This window comes from Neodiprion pinetum, chromosome 5 (genome assembly GCF_021155775.2).
Source record: "Neodiprion pinetum isolate iyNeoPine1 chromosome 5, iyNeoPine1.2, whole genome shotgun sequence".
In the NCBI taxonomy this organism is placed as follows: domain Eukaryota; kingdom Metazoa; phylum Arthropoda; class Insecta; order Hymenoptera; family Diprionidae; genus Neodiprion; species Neodiprion pinetum.
In genome coordinates, this window is record NC_060236.1 from 26,571,206 (window position 1) to 26,595,231 (window position 24,026).

Consider the following 24,026-nt stretch of genomic DNA (forward strand, 5'->3'; position numbering starts at 1 on the left):
ACGAAGTCAACTCATTTACGAAAATAAATCGGAATTTTTTCAAGCCACCGGTTAGCGAGGAGGTAAAAGATCTGGTGCGAAAAAATTTCACGAGAGAAATTGAGTTCTACCAATTCTGTCGACAACGACTTTACAAACAGCTCAGAGCCCTGAGGTTAACTAATTTGCCAAATCAAATCGACAACACTCTTTAAGGATATCATTTCCACGAACGGTAAGGAGGGGTTCCTCGTTTTTCTGTTCACATATCGAGTGAAAACCATCACACCTTACGGGTGAAGCGTCGCAGAAATTTCCGGGACAATTTTTCCCCCTTTTCTCTCCTCGAGTATGAAAGCAAAGACAAAGAAGAAGAGAAAAATAATAGCAGACATTAACTATTTTTCAGTTGGTAAAGATTTTCGGTTTTCTCGTCGACTAATAATAATAAAATATTGTGATTGTGAAACGTCATCACGTTTAGAATTGTAGACTTTATAAGTACATTGTATAATTTCACTTGTATAATAGTCTTTAATTGTATTTGCGGATAAAAATGCGTGGGAGCATTTTCGATCTATATAGGTATCACAAAAATCAAGAGGACCAATCTGCGCCTAGATTACGAATATGAAATGTATGTATGTACGCGTGTGTGATTATGCAAAGTATTAATATATAGTGTATTTAGACCGCAAACTCGTGGGCAGCTATACCTATAAATATTATAATATCTTTTATAATCTCGATGAAAAATAACTTTACATGATAATTTGCAACGACAAATGGTTAAATTTTGATGCAAGCAAAGCGTTAATGATAACAATGATGTTTTTCGGAAGATCGAACAAATTTTTATAAATCAAAAGGTAGATATCGTTCAGTGTATTTTCTGCGTATTCTAGATATGTTTATTTATTATCTATTATACTTTTATTCCAGAATACATTTTGTATTACAAAAGCTGGCAATTAGAATATAATGAGTAAAATAATAAGTAAGTAAATCGCTGAATATATTCGTGGTAGAAATTTTTGAACTAAAGAATATGAAGGTTTCCATACTTGATTATTCAAAATTAGAAAATTAATAGGACTAAAAGGATAGAACGAATTAAAAAAATGCACATTTTACGAAACGGTAATTCCGTACTTATATTACTATCTCGGTCTAGTTTGAATTATTGTTTAGTGTATCGGACGGACCATACTGCGTGAATAAAAATTGTTTACTTTCTAAGGTGAGGTTATCATGAAAATATTCACATCCTCATAATCATGACAAATATTGTACAATTAGTTAACTATACTCACACATATCACGCAAATTTAAACGTGCGCGAAATATATATCAATGCGAAATAAACATAATGAAAGAACAGTTTTCCTCTTTTCAATTTTTACAGGCTCACATAATACAGCAAATCAGAAAAAGTAATAACTATTCTCAAATCTAGGTACGTATATTAGTTGCAAATTTTTCTAATTACCAGCGTTTTATTTAACTAATTTAAAAAAAAAAAAAGAACATGAAAAAATAGTTCAACGAAGACATTTTTTTTCTCTTTTCCGTCCATTTCTTGCCTTCAAAAATCCAGCGGTAAAATCAATTTACAAAACTGAAGGTATAGATTTAAAAAATAGGGCAAAAAAAATATTTCTAATCTTCCCGTTCATTTTATAGCTTGTTAAGCAATTAAGCGACGATATCCATTCTCGATTTCGACAGCATTCCTCGTTTCACCAATTATTTTTATGTCATTGTAACGATTTAATAGTTTTCCAAAAACAGCGAAAAGAAAGCCGAAAGATCGATTAATTTTCAGCATCGAAGCGATTCGTTCGTTATAATATCATTTGAATCGAAGTTTTCAGGCGTCGCGTACTCGATAATAATTTTCTCTCGTTAAATGGCCTTCGCGACGAATGGTTGCTCAAGATGAATATATAATATTGGCCGGTGATCGCAACGCGGTGAATTTTTACACCGTCCGATATATGCACGAAGTGCAAGACATTCCGAACACCGATTGTTAATATAGTCGAGATGGCGCGATGGATCCTGACCTCTGAATGCCAAATAAGTTTAAAACAATCTCCGATTGATCTGTTCCGAACAATTACCGATGACGGACATCTGCGATGAAATAAATACCACTTGTAAGCCTCGAGTGGGTTTAAAAATTTTTTTTGAGAAAACCAAATTAGCCGAAAAAAAACTAACAAACCGAGAAAACAGTTTTTTCGCAAAAATTTTCTTCAGCATGAAAAGGAAAGAGTCTGTCAGTTTTTTCGACAATCTTCCGCGACGATCTCGAAAACGGCCGAATGAAAAAGCTGAAACCGATAGAAAAAGTTTCGAAAGTTTTGAAAGAAAAATTGAAAAAAAAAACATTCAATAAATGTATAAACTGTACGATACTTTTCGCATATCACCAAAGGTGATAAAAAGTAAAAAGTCTACCAAATTCCGGAGATCATTTCAGTTTAATTTCCACGTACCAAGAACCTTGCGAGGTCTTCCGTATATTCCAGTAACTTTAATTCCGCATTGCGCAGTCAGTTTCAATCAGTTTCCATTACCTCAAAACTGTAATTTATTTATTTGCTCGTTTTCCTTGCTTCATCCACGCTGGTTGAATTATTTCGAAATCTATTTTACGTGTATCTGTACTCTGCAGACTTTTGTGTGAACAATTAATGTATCATAGGATCGGCTTTTTTACATTTTCGCACGAACACACACTTTTGTCAATGTGCAAAATCTAAAGAAATTACAGTTTCGGTGAAACACGCGTCGAGGAATGAAGTGCGAGATGTTCAATCTGTAGTAATATTCTATAAGTTGTCGATTTTCTAAATCATTTTCCAACTGATCGATATTTATTTATTCTTTTACTTTTACGGGGATAAATAGTTTTCCAAATTTTTATTTAGATACGCGAGTGAACCAAGCTTGATACCGAAATAATCGTGTAGGAACGATATTGATCATAGTTAATTGATCATTAATTTCACTTCCCTGTGTTGTTTTTGACACTGTCCCATAAAGCGATCATGTATTATCGAGTCAAAGTTTTCCATGTACATAAGTGGGAATCAATTATTGTTCCGTGCATAAAACCTCCATTGTTAATTCATTATCGAAGGTCGTAGGTCGTATAACGCTGAGGCGATTAATTATGTCTATAATAATACACAAATGCACTATGTAGCTATATGAAAATCGAATGATCAAAGTGAGAGAATAAGGAAGAAGAGAAAAGAAAAAAGGAAAACGATTTATTGTGTATATCAGCGTAGTCCTGAAACAACGTTACATTATTACTTGCTTGCGTATGCAATATATGTATATATTTATAAATAGTTTATGTATACAATATATAAACCTGCTTTCGGTGACAACGTGTTACGATACACACTTCATAGTTTATATAGGTATATATATATATATATATATACATATACATATAATGGGTGTTTGGGATACGTATATATACACGATGTATGCACGTTTTATTCAATGTATATAATATATTTACAATTATTCGTATGTAATGTTATAATTATATTGCGCGTACAGTGTACGTTCGATTTTTATTAATTATCAAATGATAGGAATAGATTCGATCATTTTCACGATCGGTTGGAAAAAAAGGAAAATGAATAATGGATGTGAAATTAAAACTTAAAAAATATATTATGGCCTAAAAACAACTATAACAACAACAACAACAACAACAAAGACTAATTAATATTTATTTTCAGTGGTCTCGTTAATTTATCATTATTGCCCAAGATCGTTTCATTCCACTATTCTTATCATTTTTTGTCATTAATTTCTCTTATGCAGTGCCTATAAATCTGGAGTTATATAGTTTTTCCTCTCTTTCCACCCTCAAATTTTACCTACCTATAGAATTCAATCGTGCTGCGATTATATGGATTTTATTTTTTACCATTATCAATTTTCTTTATTATTCGATTATACAATTCGTCGACCTTTTAATTGCTCGTTCATTTCACTCGATATTTTTATATTTTGGTTGTTGGATTTTTGTTTTGTATTTCTCTTATCGAAGAAGAAAAAAACTCTACAGACAGACTAGAGATAATACGTACATAGAAAAATATACTAGTTATATATATACATATATATATATATACATATATATATATATGAATATATTAATATAACATGTAATATATATAATATACTATAAGTTTCGTTAAAATCTAAGTCATTTGACACGTCTCGTATATTATATATTTAAATTTATGCCGTTTATAACCATATACATAATAATATTTTTATCAATTCAAATTCAAATTCGATTGTAGCGCATTTCTACAATCTCAATTCGATATTTATCGTGTATAAATTTAATATACAATATTATTATATTATGATGGATTCGAACGAATAAAATTCACAAATCAGAAAAATCAAATTTCAATACGCTGCGATCGAAAATTCTAATCAGATAAATATTATCCTTTACAACTTCATTACGTATGACTAATTTTTTTCAATCATTACTTATGTTTATTGTTATAAAATAAAAGAGGACACATTTTACCGTGAGGTTTGTATTATTTATAAGCTTAAATTCGTTAGTCTGCGTCTTCGGTTATGTGGAGAACGGATATAACATATAATAATAATAATAGTAATAATAATATAAGTAGATAGATATTTCTCCTTCGTAAATGTAAACCTAGAAAATATATATCTATATATAGGTTCGGTTCTATACGGAGTGAATTTTTAATGACCGAATAGTTCAATGCGTATGCGCTAAACTTCGAGAGCAAGAGCAGTTGTTTTGTCAGGGTGACCAACATTCGTAAATTCAGATGACCGATGGGCATAAAACTTTTTGAGGTTACATGCATCGGGGAGACCTGTCGTCTGAATTTATGAATGTTGGTCACCATGACAAAACAACTGCTCTTGCTCTCGAAGTTTAGCGCACGCGCATTGAACCGTACAGTCGTTAGCAATTCACTCTCAATATTTATCGGTTCATTTTTTGTTTTTTATTACTATTCAATTATCATAACAGCAATATATCTCCTTGGTTTTCGCACCTTTTCGTAACAGATAATATAATTCAATTCAATTCGTTTCAGTCTATCGGTTCCAACAATCGGCATTTTTTTTTCAATTTATAAGCATCCTAATACCGTCTACATGTTAACTTCTTCCCCCCCCCCCCCCCCCCCCCCCGCCAACTCGTCTTTCTTCTTAGTTTCTCTCTCTATTTCTCTTTTATTTTCTCCGTCTTTGAAATAATACCAAATTTACAACGAGTGTCTAGAGAAAAGAAAAAAAAAAAATTAATAGGGAAAAGAACTTTAATGTCATGACGTATTATATGTATATAATAATCACTCTGAACCTGTAGTATATGATTTTCTATATGATGGGTATTATTAATACGATCGAATCAGCACGACATTTATTTATTTCTTAGGTATGCCAGTGTGAAACAAAGTTCTGAACGGAACATGATAAGATCGTGCTAAATTTGTAATACGCACGATTTTTTTATTCTTATAACTGGACGTAAAGACCAGAATCGATTTGTCTTAGTGTCTCTCCTCGATTATGCTACTTACAAATGTGTCTGTAGAAATTAGAGAGCAGAATTGTTAAGTAACCGTTATCTGATTATTTGTGAGAAAAAATAAGAAAGATTAAAAAAAAAAAAAAAACTAAAACTCTTTTTGTGCTTCCGTCAGAATGGAAATTAAGATCGTAAAACTCGCGTTTGTTCCGCGATACAAAGATATTCTGCAGATTATTATCAAGGCTTTCTCGTTTATCGCAGCTGTAACGTATTCCGCGCTGCATAATTATTATTGCATTCGCTCCACCGAACGATTCAGCTATACGATCTTGTCACAACAGTGAACGTTGTTTAGTCATTTTTTCTTTCTTCGTTCTTTATTCAATGAGGCAGGCTTGTTGCGTCTTGGGATATATATTTGAAAAGTTCTTTACTCTACGTGTTGTGAAGAGAATCAAAAAAAAAAAAAACAAACGAAATTGCACTTAATTCGCACTCGCACCATTTACGAACGATAATTGTAGCGATGATTCAACTCACAATCAGCTGCAGCTTAGTAATCGTAGTAATCGAAAGTCGTAATTCTCGAAGGAATAGCAAAGTGAAAATAAACCATCTCGACAATTTTTTTATCGCCTTCCAAATTTTCACTGCTCTGCGAATTATCATACGTGAATATTAGAACCTGCGCCGTTATACTGGAAACATGTTAATTTAATGCTGAAGCAATTCGAAATTCAGACACATAATAAAAACCCCTGACTTTTTTTAATTTCCAGATTTGCAGTAGCCCTGAGACACTCGTAATAGTTCGAGTAGAGTTGCCATAGGATTTTTCGAAAATGATCAAGTGATCACGAAAATTTGAGTAAAAGAAGCACACGGAAATCAAAAGAGTAAGAAACTGGATTAAAAAGGAAGTGGACTAAGTGCGAAGAGAAAATTTTCACTTTGAGATTCTGTTGAGGCGATCACCGTGTGAGCTTACCGTGAGAAATTGGGAAATTACAGATTTAGTCATATTGCTTCTGATATTGCTCTCTACGACAAAGAAGTCACTTTGTGATAAAACTTGCAGTTTGTTCATTTCGGTATGCATGATTTTCAACCACTCCCCATTCCTGATGATCGACAAACTGCAATGAGTTTGATAAGTTCAGTACCATGGTTGACATCACTGACTTGTTCCATTGATACAGTGATAACAATTCTTACCGAATCTATATTTTCTCAATTTTTCCAAGCCAACTCATACCGTCCTCAAAAGTTTACTGACTGAATTCCGCTTGTCTTTTCCCCCTGCAGAATGGCGGCAATGATCATGGTTAACATCATCGCATAATCTCCATTCCAGGATCGGGTTTCACCCGATTCCTGTCGCCTCCTAAATAATCCAGCGCATTGGAAAAGGCTACCCTAGTAAAAAGCAGGTTCAAGCCAGTCCCTGGATCCGTTATCGTTAGCAGTAATGGGTATATAAGAAGTGGAAGGAACAGCGGGTAGACACTGGAAGCAATAATTTGCACCAGCGTTGTTGTCCCAGTACTGAGCACCCTTGCACTGATACCTGACGGCGAATTCGATCCGTTGACCAACGGCTAGAGTATGACAATAAAGCGTGAAGATGAACTTGTCGCTGAACCCGTCACAGGAGTTGGTAACATAGGTGGCTTGAAGGTCGCTAAAGCTCTGCCATCCGTTCAGGGAGTAACGGATGTGAACGGACTTGTGGAAGTCGAGATTTCGTACCCTGACAGTACCACTGAGGCAGAGACTCACGGGGTCCTGGACGAGGACGTTCTCCAGGCATACCTGACGCTCGCGGACCTTGTCGAGGAAGTCGGAAAGGCCACCGGGCTGCTGGAAGAGCGGTACCAGCAGCTTTTCAGGCTTGTGTCTATCCAGGGTGCTGGAAGTCTGGGTCTGGAGGTACTTGGAGTGCCAGTTTTGAGGTGAGGTTTCCTTGATCAGGGTATCGTCGTATTTGAGATCCGAGTAGGCGGAGTTCGGGACCTTCGGTATCTCGTCAAGGAACGTCCTCACGTCGGCGAGATCTAGCCCAAGGACATCGGCGAACCTGACGATCTTCTTGCGCCCCGGAGTTCCGGGTGGCGTCTTTCCGGTCTTGAGCGACGAGCACCGTCTCACCCTGCGTGGCCTCTCCTCCTCCTCCTCCTCCTCCTCGACGATGTCGTTCTCATCCTCGTTGTCGATCAACTCCCCGGCGCCGAGCCGCTTCAGGAGCTCAACCATCTTCTCGGCCTCGCTGTTTGTCACCGTTTCGTCCTGAACCTCTAGCTTCACCTCATTCTTAACGAGCAGATCATCGTCCTGCAACGATATTCGGACCCCGCTCGGACACTCCAGGGTAAGATCACCAGGTATGTTTATGCTACTGCTGTAGGTCGAGTGGTCGGTCTCCGTATCGCTTTGGGCCTCGTCGCTACCACCGGGCAATTGAAGACTCCTCGGCTTGATCCTTGCGAAATCGCCCTCGTCGTTCGCCCCGTTCAAAGACGGTATGATCTCCGAGTCGGAGTGGGACTTGTGAACGTTAACGGGAGCGACGAGAGCTCCGATTCCCCAAGACCGTGCGGGACTCTCGTCCTGAAGGGACATCGTACTGTCGTCGAAGGTGCTCCAAAGGGATTCGTGGCTGGGAGATGTGGTGTCGAGAGAGTCCTCAGAGCTTGCCTTGTGCCCCGCCGTCTTCGCATTACGGAACGGTCCAAAAGCGTTCGACTCGCTGCAGGACTCCGAGGACTCGGCCTTAGACGGAGGTGGTGGTTCACCGGGTCTCGGTGATCCGTGTATCCGTCCGACGACCCGGGCCGTAGGCCCGTTTCCAATTCCGGGATCGTCGCTGTCCGAATTCTCAAGGTCGTAGAACGCCTCGGCCCGCTCCGCCTCCGAGGTCTCAGGATCGTAGTATACCTCGGACGAGTCGCTTTCCGGCGAGGCCCCGGAGGCCGGGGACGAGAATACGCACCCAGACTCCGAGCCCAGTGAGCCAGGCTCCGGGCAGTGGGTGAGAGCGAGAGCTTCGGGGTTCAGTAGCAGGCCCGCAAGCTCGGCGGCGGTAATCTCCTCGGCTGGCGATTCGGGGCCGTCCGGATCATCGATGTCGAAGTCGAAATAGAGGTCCGAGTCCGAGCTGTGCTTCGGCTGGCGCTGGAGTACCTGCTGTTGGCTTTGCGCAGGCGCCGCGGTAGCTCCCGAGTGAAGCCACGAGGTCTCAGATGGCGCCAGCTCAGTGCCGAGCTTTCGTTCATCCCCCTCGCCGCCTAGCGACGTCAGACGGTGATGAAGACGACGCGCGAAAGCTTCGGCGCGACCCCTGCAGCTGCTCGGGAAAAGCGAACTCACGAGACCGCAGGACTGACCGCCCCCCGCGTTTCCGCTCGAGTCTGTACTGCCCATAACAGTTTCTACACCGGAATCCTCGATGGCTGCGCTTATAGCCGAAGACCCGGACGCCTCCGAATCCGAGGCACCGAGGTCTCGGACCTCGTTCAAATCCTGAAACAAATGAGCGAATACCGCACGTTAGTGTCGGGATAGCAATGGAGGTATAATACATTGACAAATTTTAAAGTAAACAAACAAAAATTTTTTTCATTTACAATTTTAGGCCAACTCCATCACTACGTCATTTTTTGGCAGAGGACTCGTGCCATTTGTCAATTCTTGATGAATTACAACTCAATTTGAACGTTTAAAATCATAAATTTTTATCGCAAATCTTGCATACTGGTTACGCTGAAATTTCATAGAGTTATAAACGAAATCATTTTATTAAAGTTACAAATAATAAACAGATTTATTCAAAGATACTATAACAGGCTTGATAAAAATCGGACAAGCGCCGTGATTCTAGCAAAAAAGAAAACAAACAACGGTGTTACGTTTCCAAAATCATGGTGCGCATGATTAGAAACTGAGCTTATGCTTCATTTGCAATTGCAGCTGTTTTCAAATTTTTCATCCTAAGAAAATAGATTCTGTAATTAAAGTTCACCTGAATTTCAGTTTCACTCTTCCAATCTGGATACTAACATTTTTCGTCGATACATTTCACACATCATTCGTTAATTTTGGCACACAAATACTCAGCTATGAGAAGGGATCACATTTACAAAAATTATTTCTAACATTGCAATGTATAGTTTTGGCATCAAACGAGGTCAACCAAGCGTCGAAATAGCTAAATATGAATTTTTCAACGCTAAGAAGGTTACGCTGACATATTTTGAGTGACAGTAATTATCTTCCATTTATTTTGCGCATTCATTTTCGACTTATAGACAGTTAAATCATCGCGTTTCAACGTCTTTGAAACGTCAAGAAGAATAACAAAGAATATGGAACAAGCGAAAAATTGGAAAATTTCTAATGAAACGTACAATTTCACGATAATAAGATGCGTAATTCATTAAAATTCAACACACCGAGCAATCTCTGAGATACGTTGCACCGACTGACGTTGGAGGTTCCCAGAACGAGGTTGCGTTTCATTATTTATAGCACACTGAAAGGTTTTATCACAATACAGTACCCCATCATTATTTTTATTTCCTTGTTATTCTTACTTATTGTGAATATATTTTCCTCGTTTTAGTTGTTTCCGTCGCTTTAGAAAAATCACGAGTGATTTTTGTTGCAATACTTTCTAAATTTGTCGCCTTATCGCGTTTCACATTGGGAAAAGTATGCGCACAGATCGAATAATCGAACGATTTTTTTTATTTTTTTTTTTTTTGTTGAAAAAAAGAGTCTCGGATATTTTGGGGAGTAGACAGATACAAAAAAGTGTATTCTTAATTTATTACATAGCGAAATGAAAACAAAAGAAATTCAGACTCAATGATCGCTGGATCTTAATACCACCCGGCATGATTTCAACCCGTCCCAGTTTCATTCGAGACGCTCTATTAATATTTTTGGCGTCGTCGTGCTTGGAACAGAGCGACGATTGCAACCAATTGGCATCGAATGAAACTACGTGTTCTAGTACGCGAGGTTGATAGTAACGCGTCACCAATTGTCGGGCAGGAATGAAAAAAACATAACGTTTAACTCGTCTGTCCCAAAGTGAAACTTGAGAAGCAAAATGGTTTGAATTTTTTGTTAGAGTATGTTTTCACCGGATTACCTTCTCATACCTAATTCCCACTATCCATAAAAACAAATACTTGTAAAGAGGACGAATAACAAGGAGAAAAATGAGAAATAAGGCTCAGTTCAATATTGCAAGCCTCCAATTTGCACTAACTACAAGGCAAATTCCTAACGATACCTGAATATCTATAATAATGTGACAGCTATAGTAAAAAAGAAGAGAAAAAAGTTGATACCTCGCACAAGCGTGTAATAATAATACTCTTTTACATGGATACTGATGGTATTAAGTATTATGTATACGGTACCTACATAATCTATTCCTTTATCGTTCGCGAAGAAATTCTTCGAACGAGATATATTATCCGGTTTGCAGAACAAACAGCTCGAGGAATTCAATTCCTGACCATGGATAACAACTTCGATTGCCGTTCCCGCCTGTTCCTTACGAGCTTACTGTCTCGTGTACCAGCCGTTTGGTGGATTACGTATTACATGTATCGATAGATACTTAGCGATTATTTGGTGTGAGTTTATCTTTGGCTAAGCCCGGAATTTTCTCCCGTACCTCGGTTGATCAATTTCCCGTAAAATTGAAGCGTTCCTCGATTCTCGAATGTTGATAAGGACAATTATGACATCAGGTCATGGTCGCTGCTAACGGTGTAGATGAGTACGTATTTATGTAATAATAACGACTGTAATAACGCGTGAGACATTCCTTGCTATCCGAGGCTTATACGGTCTAGCTTCACGGTACATAACGTATATACATAACAGTTTAGATAACCTAATCTGATTTGCGTGTAATTCTTACTGTGTCTTACAGACACTATGTGACATTTATCGAAAGGTTCTTCGCCTTTCGAGTATGCCTATAAGTAAATACCAGCTGTTCGCTAATCTCCGTTTACACGTAGTTGTAACGAGAATTAGATAATGGTGTAGTAAAGAGAACGATAGCTGCAGTTTTACTATTGGCGAAAATAAAACTCGTTGAAGTAATACAGGAGTTAATTTTTTAAACCCGTTATCAAAATCGTCGATAATCGATATCCGATGTTGATTCAAGATCCAGTTTACGCGCCGTCTAGACGTTGATCGTATTTTTGCACAAACTGAAAGTGAAAAAGGAACAGAAAGAGCTGCTCAAGCATTCAGATTCCTTTGAACCGATCCACATGCATCGACGAATCGAGTGGGCAGCAGCATCTTGTATGCGGCCTTCTGCAGCCCATGTGATAAAAGTGTGTTGTTGGATTGCAAGTGAACGATCTATATACGCCTGCCTATTTATATGCTCCACGCTATTACTGAGCTAAATTGCAAGAAGGTAAACATTGAACCTACTTCACGTATAATGTATAAAACCGTGTGGTAGCGCAGCAGTCAGTAATAACTACGGTTACAATTGTCTGACCCCGAATAACCTCGCGTATCACAAGAATTTCGGTAAATAGAAACAGAGAAGGTTTTAGTTTTTGACAGTTACTAGACGGCGAAAAGTATTAATTTTATGAAATTTCATCTTTGCAACAACGCTGCCAGGTGTCGTGCCATACCAGCATCACGTACCATCGAACAATTCACCTTCCTACAACTGTCTTCACATCTACGACTTTGGCATTGTCGACGTGTTCGCCGGCGAAAGCTCTCCGCTGATCGTAAAAAAAAAAAATCAAACAAAAAAGAAACCTCTAAGATCAAAGTGGCGAAATAATCTCCCCCCAAGTTCAGTTGTTCTTCATAAATAACTATGAGGAGATCACTTTGTTTGATTCGACAATTACTTGGGTCAGAACGTCCTTTATTCTTTACAAGTAAGTATCGGCAGAAACGTCTCGCTTTCCATCTAACCGTTAGTAGATGTTCAATCTTACAATCATCGATCGATCAATCGAAACTTTTCAATTAATTTTTCGCACAGCTGTATTCTTCGATGTAAACCGAAACGGATTTGTAAAGGAAAGAAAATCGTGGATGTTGATGTTTTCGAACGAGAACCGGTTGAAGTCACGGCCAATCGGCACGCGGAGATCGAAGCAAGCGCCATCTGGCAGTTGTTTCCGGTGGCAGAGTGGCCGTTATTTTTTCGCGCGGTGCTCCCTGATTTGTCGAGAACTTCGAACGGCTCTCATTTGAAAACTATAACCCGCTCAATTTTCCTGTTTCAACAACTTAGTCGGGGTTCTTCGCCGGAAATATAATGGACACGTGAATGAAACGATTCTGATATAGGTTTCAGCGTAATTGCAGCGTTTTGCGAACGTCATTCGAAGATAAATGCCCTCGGTAGGTTATAAATTTATGAAACACGGGTGCTTTTGGCTTGTAAATAAATCAATTGACTCTGAAATTGCCTGCAATTGTTTCATACGTCATTCTCTGGTGGATTTAAGTTACACGGATACATACATACACGCATACATCCACACAAACCAAAGCGCAAAGAGTTGACTCGTGATTGTTGTCATCTCTGAGAGCTCTGCAGCCATTTCTCAGTCATTTAAGTAATTGTCAAGCATTATAAGGGAGACTCTGGAAGCCTCGAAAGGACCTGTTGTATCGCGCTTAAAACCAGACTCAAATCATAATCATCCGATCATCAAAAGCTAGTTTGAACCGATTTCCCAATTTCTCAAGCAATGTAATCAATTATGCATCGATAAATTCCTCTTTCACGACGAATCTTATCGTTTATCGAACAAAAGTAATCAACAGGTTTAAAATCGTGAAAACCAATAATAGGAATTCTTTTTATTTTCGGTGAGATCGATTTATAAATAAAACAATCATTGTCACAGGTGTTGTTGTAAGACTAAGTCAGCATTACCGCTAAAGTATGACCGGTGATCTGAACCGGCGGTGTTTCCGTCTTGTCAGTTCGAGCAGCTGTTGAATGTAATTCTTGGTTTTGCGTCATATTGATATATTTTCTTGTTTTCTTTATTTCTTTTTCTCGACTCTCTTCTTATTATTATCGCGATTATTAATTCGGAGTTGAACGAACTCGTCGGAATATTTTGGACGGGCTGTAATCTCGGACTAAGCGTTGTACGTATATATTATATGAAAAACGTACGTGCGATTCGTGTGATCGGAAACACGTTATATTAAGTATTGATTATTTCGGGATCACCACCCATTCATCGCTCTTTTTATTTATAACCAACCGAAGGTTATCTAAGGTTATTTCCCCTGTGCGAAAACATACATTTTTTTATTCACAGCAGCAGCTGACTCCTCCGACTCAGGCTAGTTGAAAAATAAACCGATTGACATATCATTATTTATTATTTTTGTGCACGTGTAAAAAACGGTTATCGGTTCATCACTAATCGCGCCCCGATTACTCAATTTAGTTATTGCGAATATTATTCATCCGTATCATTGAGAATGATCTTTTTATTTTTACTTACTTTGTCGGTATTCATTCATTCACTCATTTATTTAATTCATTTATTTATTTATTCACGAATCACTGTAATTCACCAACGCATAATAGAATTTTAGTAACAAAAGAACGGAAATGACAAAGTAAACATAATATCCCTGGAATTACGGTTTCTTTAAACGTTCAATCATTGCGAATATTTTTTTTCAATCGTTGTATTATTCAAAATGAGAAACTTTGACACAGCACAAATTTTCGCGTCTCACTGTTAATTAACCGTTCACATTTTCTCATTTCGCTTGATATATTTCGACATAACTATACACATTATAGGTATACATGGACTTGAAACTGAAGATAATCCGGTACAGAGTGACAGTGAACACCGACTGACAATAACTTCTCTGCAATGGGTTGACCAGTGATGTTCCTGGCTCGCGACCAGTGGCGTAACTCACAGGGTGAGATGACGGGAAAAATCTAGTACCGAAGAAAACGCCGACGGTTTTATTCTACATTCAATTTTTCCTGTCGTTTAATATGTTTTACTACTATTCCCGTAACTTTATTTTATCATTTTTTGCACACGGTATGAAAAACCAAGAAAATCATGACGCGAAGAATCTAAATAAGTGTGAATCAAATTATAATTGCGACGTTTTTCTCGGTATTTTTGAAGTTATGACTATTTCGAATATTTCGCTCTTGGCAAGAGCTTCAAATTTCTTCAAGAAAAAAAGTGCTTCTGTCAAAGAACGAGATAAATTCTGAAAAGTATTGAATCGTGAAATGTTATAAACTCGAGGGAAGAAAAAAGAGAAATCTTCAACAACCAAATGCGATATCTTAAAATATTAGCAAAACAAGTGGTGCGGGAAATGGTAAAAGTAAAAGTCGCACTGAGAGAAATTAAGTTCCGGTTACCGCTCAGTCCTTAACTATTTTCCTTTTATACCACAATCGAAAAATATAGTTCCAAGTACAAAATAAAAATTAGTTTTCTAGCTGTTACCGGAAAGTCTGGTATCCGTTACTATTCTTTCTCATTACGATCACTGTTACTAGATTTTCTTGTAACCGTTACAAAAATTTAACGCTTGTCCAACGATAAATTGACGTTAAGGCCTTATTGAACTAAGAAAGTAGAGTAAGCCGAAGAAACTGATTTTGCGTTGCAATAACCAAAAAAGGATCGACAATGGCGCAAAATGGTTAGGCGTACCTCGTTTTTCGTAATTCCAACAATATTTAAACAATTTTTTTAACGTGTGTTCTCAGTGTGATAATTGTAGAAATTTCTGACACGAAAATACGAAATGCTGATTATAGTTGGTGCATAATTCGTGCTACTTTTGTAGCTATAAGATATCCTACGCACGGGGAGAAACTCATGTGAATCAAATTGATAATTGATGAGGGACTCGGGATTCGTAGGCACATGCCTAAGGGGCTACCTTGGCACATATGCTGCGAGTGCGTAGTAACCGTATTAGCGATATATTATTTTCTTGCAATATACTGAAAACTGCAATGTTAGCTGATAACGATTGGACGGTATTCAAGAACTCTCCCAGTCAAAGATTATCGGCATTCGTTGTCCAGGAACAGAAAACTACGCCGGAATTCGAGTGTTTACATAAATAAAAATCGTGAAAAAGTTATTTCCCTCGATTTCCGATCGCCAAAACGGTTCAAATTATTGTCTGCAAATTTTGAAAAGAAGAACAAAACGTTAAAACTATTTTTAATTTTTCACCTATACCAGTAAATCACGCTGTTTTTCTCTCACATTTAACGAATCATGTAAAAGTGAAGGAGACTTTTCTCTCCGAAAAAGCAGAAGCGTGTTTGCACACACACACATTTCGTGGAACCGGCACTGCATGACTACAGAGAAAGGCAGAGGCATCAAATTGCCGAAATAAACTGCCAAACATCCAAGAATGTGTTATGGAACATGAAAAGTTTAAGCGAGCAAGGTGCTGTTTTTATTTTTTATTTACAATGCTTTCTACGTCTTTTAAAAAAATATTTTCATACGGGTAGAAAGTTTAACAACCGAATGAACTCACAATCAACCCGATAGGTTATGTGAATCAAACGTACGATTAAAACGTTTGTAAATCAACGTGTATTTTTAATGAGTATAAATTAAAACAGCTGATAATTTTCTTCTGAATAATAATAATTACTGTTATCATTAGTATGAACTACAATGAAGAAAGGCTTCTGGTATTAAAACGTATAGAAGTAATTTTTAAAATTTATAACACAGCGGGCAGTAAAAAATATTTTTTAACTTTTCTTTTTCAACTACTGAAACCGTTCAATGAATTATTCTTCAGGATAAAAATGTCTAACGGGCGAAATTACTATTTGGATATAAAATTGACAAGATTCGATTATTCAACTTTGTTGATTAATATTGTCCAGTTTTTCTCGCTTACGAATTTAATTTAAAAAATCGGTAATTTCATGCAAGCGTTCATTACTGAAACACGAGAGTGACTAACTACAATTTTAACGTCACTTAGTACTCCCACCTTTACCGACCGAGCAAACTTACCCTTTTTCTTTCTATATTAAATAAACAAACAAACGAAAAGGGTTTAAATTTCGATGGTGCATCGTTCTTTTGTAGCCTTTCGTTTGTTCGTTTGTTCATTTAATGTGGGAAGAAAAAGAGTAGGTTTACTCGATCGGTAAGGGTAGGAGTACCACATGGCCTTAAATCATTCAACTTGGATCAAATTGTTTTTCGTCGAAGTTAAACACCTTTTTTCATTTCATATTCTAAATCTGAGCCTATGTATAAAAATTTGACAATTTAAAACCGGAAGTGAATGAGTCTGTTTCGAAGTTGGCATTCTCGATTCCAGCGAGAAGAAGTACCGGTTATTATGCCAGCACACCGTTTTGTTGTTTGTCGAACATGTTTACGAAATCACGTTTCTTTTCACTTTTGGGTAAAATAATATTTGCTCGCGAAAACGAAAAAAGAAAAAAGAATAATAATAAAAATCTGTTACTTCAATATCGCTTGTGCAAAATTCCTGTTTTCTTTTCATTTCTTTTTCCATCGAGGCTGTAATACATACGTATCAGCGAAGCTTTTAGCAGAAAATGTAAAGAATTCATAACTACAGAGCAAAACTTTTAGACTGTCTACGTTTGTTGACACCTTTTTTGTTTATACGATGCAAACATTTGTTTCTTCTGTTCGTTTGCCTTTTTCCTGATCGTTTTTTTGTCGCACGAGCGTTAATGTAATAAATTGCGCGTAAAAAATTAAAACCGTCAAAATTATTCGTAAAAGTGTTCTATTCTAAAAAAATTGTAATTTATCAAATAAAAATTGGATGTATGTGGTTTACGGAATGACAAGGTCGTTAATTAATTAATTATGTATACGAATTAAGAATTGTTATTTTTCATTTTACTTATATAATAAGCCGGGCTCAGAGGCTTCGGCACAGCAGCAGCAAGAGTGCAAGGTGCATTCAATTCTTATCACTGGTTAATTATCGTGTCCAGCTACTTGCAGCAGCGGATATTTAGCGGACTTAATTTGCATAATAATCTTCAAGAGCTGCTTCGCGGTTATATTCATTTCATGTGTACTAGGCTGTATCAAAAAATCGACAATCTTTTTCGTTTCGTCCATGTTTTGAAAAAAGTTAGTAAATGTGATGGTTGAAGCGTTCTTGAAACGAACAATGTGTTGTCGAACGAATGTTGAATTAAAACAAAACGGAATCAATCGCAAGTAAAAGAGAAGATAGCAAATTCATTTTTCCAAACACATTTCCGACGATCCGGAATAATTTTGAATAAAATTATTCGACGAGAATAGATTATACGGATCAACAAATAGAATATATTGTTTCGTTGCCAATTCTCAGTATAAATGGAATTTCCCAATTTTCACGCTACTTCACAGCTACGAAACATTGTCTTTATTACAATTGTATAACAGACGTGGTTAATAACGCGCGAGAGACGTCGTTGCTCCCATAAAATTCAATCACGCAACACCATATGTGTGTTATTTGGCTTAAATGTACCCAGTGAGTCGAAATTTCGAACGCGGAATGAACTCTAAACTCCAAAGTGCGGGTTCCAAAGTGTCGTGTTGCCTTTTGCTGGTTTTGGTTATCCTTAACTCTGCTCAACTGTGTAGGTGGATCGTAAAACAAATAGCTAAGAATAATTTCCTGTCAGTTGACCGATGAGACGCGGTACAAACGGGAACTACGTGATTGTGAGAATGTACTATATATATTCAACTATATTCAACTATGTTCAACAACGCAAACACGCGTTTGCGATACTTAATTTACCACTCGAACCTCGTGCTCTGCAAACTCGCTTGCTCGCTTACACCTTCGACGGCTATTTGTGTCACGTAGTTGACAAGCCGTAAGCCTATTGTATACCATCGTCTGGTTAAGTGATGTTTATAAATTTGGGTCATTGTCAGGTGCAGGGTAGCTGAATAACAACGGCGATGATTGTCATTTCGTTGTTTTATTTTCGCACGTTTTACCATCCCTTTGAAAAGAAATAGTATTCGAAGATCGGCAGGCTTTTGTCAAAGATGGGAATATTCATTTTTGGAATCCACCCAGAATGATATCGCAACTGATTGTGAGTGTGTGAATAAAATTAAAAAAAAAAAAAATAAATATGCGTGTATATGACGAGGTGAAAAGTGGTAAGACCTTAGGTTCAAGAAATAGAAATAAAGTTAATAACAATGGTGTTCACATTTTATTCTACATTACGTGAAGATTTCATTGAAATTAAATTGAACTCGATTTACTTCAGTCGATTATAATGTTAAATTTCCGGTAACAAATATCGGCCGAATTTTGGATATTGAAGGAAGGAAAGAGAAAAAAAAAAAACAAAAACAAGGAGAAACAATGTATCAACGTTAGTGTGAATTTTGCTTACAAACATGGGCTGAAATTTTGTGTCTCTCGGGTGTTATTGTGTACAAAGTTACAGGCTTAGCATTCGAAATCCAGTTTTCTTTGGATGGCATGAAAAATAAAAAAAAAAAGAAATAAAATGTTTTGCTAGAAACGAAACGTATACATACATGTAATAAAAATGGTACGAAAATAAGAGTTTCAAAAATAAAAATGCAGACCCCCCCCGATCATGCGATGTGGAACGTAATCCATAGGCTTGCACATTTACACACAGTTTATACTTATAGATGTATGGATAATCTATGCTATACAACAATTCTGTAAACAGGTTCGCGAGTGCGTGTGCCAAAACTTGCGGCCGACCCAGCTGGAAATAGTACAGCATTTTTGACAGTGTCGTTAAGTCGTTCTAAATTCGAGTGGTGCTGCACCACGATTCGCCAGCCATCGGAGCAGCATCGGCAGCTGTTGTTACGCCATGGACCAGTCGCAGACTGTAAATCGAATGACATTTGGTTATGCCGGAGAGACGGACGTAAATCTGTGCAACCTTTGTCACTCTGCAGTGATGGATAATTATTTTTTTATTTCAACGCTAAACGCCTTCGCTACTATTTTTTACACGATTATGTTTTTATTGTTTTTTTTTTTTTTTTGTCATCATTAGTTGGAAACGGAATTTCGCGTATCTATCACAAGTTGGCGACACTTGTTCAGCAACTCCGTGAGAAATATCAGGCTGCGTCTAGAAGGAAAGATCTGTTTGATGAGCGATGAATTACTCGAGGCACATTCGCGACAATGGAAAGGCAATTGTTTTACTCAAATCGAGACGAACAACCCATTTTTTAGCTTCACAAGTCGAGTTGAAACCGCAAAAAGGATATTTGTAATATATTTGGTAGGTTAACTGAAGTTGAGATTGTCTCGTTTTATTAACATGGCCGCCGTCCGCTCGCTTGCGGTTTTATGTGTACCGTAAGATCGATGCGAACCTTCGGATATTATCAAGCGCTATTTCACCTCCGACAAAATGATGGCAAGAATTGCTTAGCTGTAGTTTTACCTTTGATAAATGTCTGAGAACAGTGAATTTAGCATCTTTTGAGTGTGTGTGTAAAAACCTGAACTTGGTGAACGCCTTGAAATCTAAAACTAGTTGAATACTGTTGAAATCGCACCTTGCATATGAAATCTGTGATGTCTCAAAAAAGTCATTTGAAATTTATCCAGCACCACGTGCGGTCGAAATCTACGATAAATGGTTGGGATCGTTTGAAGTAACGTGAAAACTGTCGAAATTTATTGGAATCTTTTAAAAATCATCTAAATCCTTTGAAACCTTGGAAGCATCCCATTAAACAGTATTTCGAAATCGAGTAAAGTTTAGTAAAGTCTGTGAAGAAAATTTGGAAATCCTTCGGATTCCGTAACGCGAGGAAATATAAAACGGCGGTAATAACTCATGGAACCAAACTAGCAGATGTTTATATCTTAGACCGGAAATCCAAAATGGCCGGTGCCTGTGAGAATCGGCAAATGTAGTTACACGTAAGCATCCCGCATGGCTCGATATAGGTTTGAGGTTCGTATCATCGTTGAGGCAGTTCAGCTAGCAGCCCCATTGCGGGCGGGTAATAAAGTCAATGGTAACCAAGGTGACCTTTCTAACGGGGAACGCCGAACGCTTGACGCACACCAAAGTGCCACACACGTACACACAATACGAAAGTTTGAAGCTCTCGGAGAGGTCAACGGGGTCAACGAGCTTCGGGCTGCCTCGGTTCACCTCGGAAAAGCTGTATAACGCGATGCTGCAAGGAATGCGATCTTTCGTCCGAAGGTCACCTCTGGAACCCACAAATAACAGAACCCTACAATCAGAGTTCGGAACGTTCGTCGTGAGGGCGAATTACTTCAAAGCTTTATCAAAAATTGAGATTCGATGTACGGCGCCAGGCGACAATGCTACAAATCTAATTATAAAAGTCGGTTCCAGCCTGCCTTTTACTTGGTTTCCACGTGATGTCACAAGTCAAATGCCCGAATTCGAATTCGAGGCATTAACCCATAAAACGATCAGCTGATCTCTATTCTCGGCGCCATGTTGCTTCTTTCGTGTCTCACTGCAGCTTCGCAATATTGTACGCAACGATTACTGTAAGTATGAAACATCACCTGAGTTTGCGTAATACCTGAGTGAATAAAAGATATCGAAGTTCTTATCACGGATCCTATCTCACGATATCGATAAATCTATTTTATTCTATCCCATTTTCAAGGATTTGTCCTAAATCTTTGCATCGCTTGATTAGTGTTTTAAAAAATGCTGTGTATGCGTTTTCTTCACTATACGAATTTCTGCAACGATGAAACGATGCAAGTTTGTACAGCTGTCTATTACGATACTGACATCACACATACGCGATGAGTATAAAACTCTCGTTTCTTACAATTATTTCTTTCTGGCTAAAAGTCGAGAAATGCAGATAAATTTTTGCAACGTAAGCAATTAACACGAGCCGTGCATTAAAAAATTATTGATTGAAGTAATCTAATGAAACATAACTTTCCCCTCAGTAAATTATAAACGAAGTAGAATCAGCTACAATGTAAGGTTGACGATGATAATAGTAATAATAACGATAATGATTATAACCTGGTATAAATATATGATTCGTTCGAGTAGTCAGTCGCTGTTATCGATGGATTTTTTACACCGTGCAACCGCTGCAAAACCTTTCGCCGCCTATTAGACTCAAAGAGAAGAAAGTCAATCTTCGCAATTGCTTATTACACAATGTTACGTTGTAATATGTAGTTTTATTCATTTCCCAAATCACCATTGTACATATGTCGGATTTGAAAGCTTATGAAATTAGAAAAAACAAACCCGAGCAAAGCAAATTCTTCTTTCTGTTTATTCACCCTCTCTCTCTCTTTCCACCACCTTTATTAATCAAATTCTTGAATTCGGAAAAAAAAAGTAAATATACCGTATTATTAAATCTAGTCGATCCGCCGTATATTATACAGTAATTTTATACTCTGAGAGAAAATCATATCTACTGAGCATGCATCTGCAAATCTTGAGTAAATTGGATTTCCGATAAGAGTAGTAGTTTTATTTAGAAAAAAACAAACTGCGCAAAGAAAATGAACACCTGAACCTACATTACAAGCATTTGTGCCTGGTGATTGAGGTTGAAAAAATGAACTGAGTCAGGTGATACTGAATATTATTTCATTAATGATCGCAATTATTAGTCGGCAAAGGATTTTCAAGATGGAAATTGAAATACCCTTCGAAGTCTAAATGATGGATCGATGCCGGGTTCTATGAAAATTCAAAAGTTACGCCGCTGTGTGCCAATATGTGAGAATGTGTGAACTATCTGTTGCGTCAAGCACAGAATAATTTTCATCGTAGAATAGACAAGTTAAATACACCAAAACACCCGCAATACGAATTGATTACAACAATAGTAATAATGATTATAGACCTTTTGATTGTTTTTGACGTTCCGCGTACAAGCGTCGGAATTAGCAGAACCCGCGTAAAAGTTTCGTGCACATGCATAAAAGAATCGTGAGAATTTTTTCATTGTTTAAGAAATTTGTAAATGTAAATTGACGTTGATGTACAGTTAAATATACAGCAAAGACAGGATCGAACGTTCGTTAAACTCTTCAGCGTTTCTGCATCGTTGTTCATAAATATAATACAACGCGTATGAGGCTGAAATTAGTAACGTTATTGTAACGATCTGTGTTTACGAAAAATCGTTATTTCGCACCTTTCAAAATCTATGAAATTCAACAAACCATAATAAACTAAATATACTCATATTTTGCAAAGCCAACTCCTTGAAATTCAGTCTAAAATTGCGCAACGATGATGTTTATCCCCGATATTTCGTTATGGTAACGTTACTAACTTCAGCCTCATCAACGCGTACCAAAATCAATGAATTGAAGTTTCTTTTCAAGAGAGACTAAGAGACACCTAAATTCTCCACTTCACAGTTTTGTCAGAGTATGAGTGTAATTCGTTATTATATAGGTTACTATATATGTGTGTGTGTGTGTGTGCGTGCGTGTATATATAGATGTGTATACATAGATATATATATATACACATATACGCAACCTTCTTGAGTTACAGAAATATTTTTGGCAGAGGAAGGATGCATCATGCAGCAATGCTGCACACAATCGCACGATGTGGAAGGTACATAAAAAGTGGGACACAAGCAATTTTGTCCAATATTCGGAAGATCATCGATTCCATTTATAAGTGAATTAATTTTTTCAATTCATTCAAGTACCCTGAAATAAGGGATCAGATAATTTTACAGGATGATAAGAAAGAAGGGAAAATGCGTCGCATATGTAGGATCGATACGGCTGTCAGACGATACGCAATTAGAAATAAACCGCTTTCGCCTAATTGCGAGTATGTACGCAATGAAAGCATCTGTATGCAAATAGATGCTGTTTAGCACATTGACTCGACTTGGATGCGATTTTCTCGTTGTTCTGCCTCCGGCGTCCGCATCACGTAGGCATATTAAAGTTTACGTAATACATTGGGCTCACCTCAACCACGTGAATGAAAAACTTTTTTAGATCAAGACCGAAGAAAATCTGCTTCTCTCCCCTTTTCGCTCTCTGCATTTTTCTCTTTCTCGCAGTTTTCAAGGTGACCGACGAGCCGCTCTCACGTGACGTCGAAACGTCGACGAAAACGTCCGCGGAAATCGATTTATCTATCTTTATTTTCGGGGTTTTTCTTATTATTATATTTATTTCCAGTCTCACGAGAATTTCGAAGCCTATGCCGCTCGGTTAAAACTTGTCGCTAAGTGTTATTCTTTTCCGTTTTTGCATAATTATCGTATACAACACATATCACGCGTCCCGTTACACGGAATGTGAAAATTCTGACGGAATTTCGCCGCGCGTCTTCTTATACGCCTGATCAATTAACCCGATTAATTTCATCACTGCTGCGAAATTAATTGGT

At 37.5% G+C, this 24,026-nt stretch overlaps 2 protein-coding genes across 14 annotated transcripts in view; one reads left to right on the forward strand and one right to left on the reverse strand.

Annotated features, from left to right (window-relative positions):
- pip (heparan sulfate 2-O-sulfotransferase pipe) overlaps nucleotides 1-4,054 on the forward strand; it is a 59,056-nt gene extending 55,002 nt beyond the window's left edge. For all 7 annotated transcript variants that reach the window (XM_046629522.2, XM_046629520.2, XM_046629526.2 and 4 more), the window contains one exon: nucleotides 1-4,054. In XM_046629522.2, the coding sequence (XP_046485478.1) occupies nucleotides 1-194 (194 nt within the window). In that variant the 3' untranslated portion in view covers nucleotides 195-4,054.
- The window catches only part of Gbs-76A (Glycogen binding subunit 76A), a 24,853-nt gene continuing 4,070 nt past the window's right edge, over nucleotides 3,244-24,026 (reverse strand). For 3 of the 7 annotated variants that reach the window (XM_069136751.1, XM_046629513.1, XM_046629511.2), the window contains one exon: nucleotides 3,244-9,070. In XM_069136751.1, coding sequence (XP_068992852.1) covers nucleotides 6,968-8,971 — 2,004 coding nt within the window. In that variant the 5' untranslated portion in view covers nucleotides 8,972-9,070 and the 3' untranslated portion in view covers nucleotides 3,244-6,967. The other 4 variants (XM_046629510.2, XM_046629509.1, XM_046629515.1 and 1 more) reach the window with 4 other exon arrangements.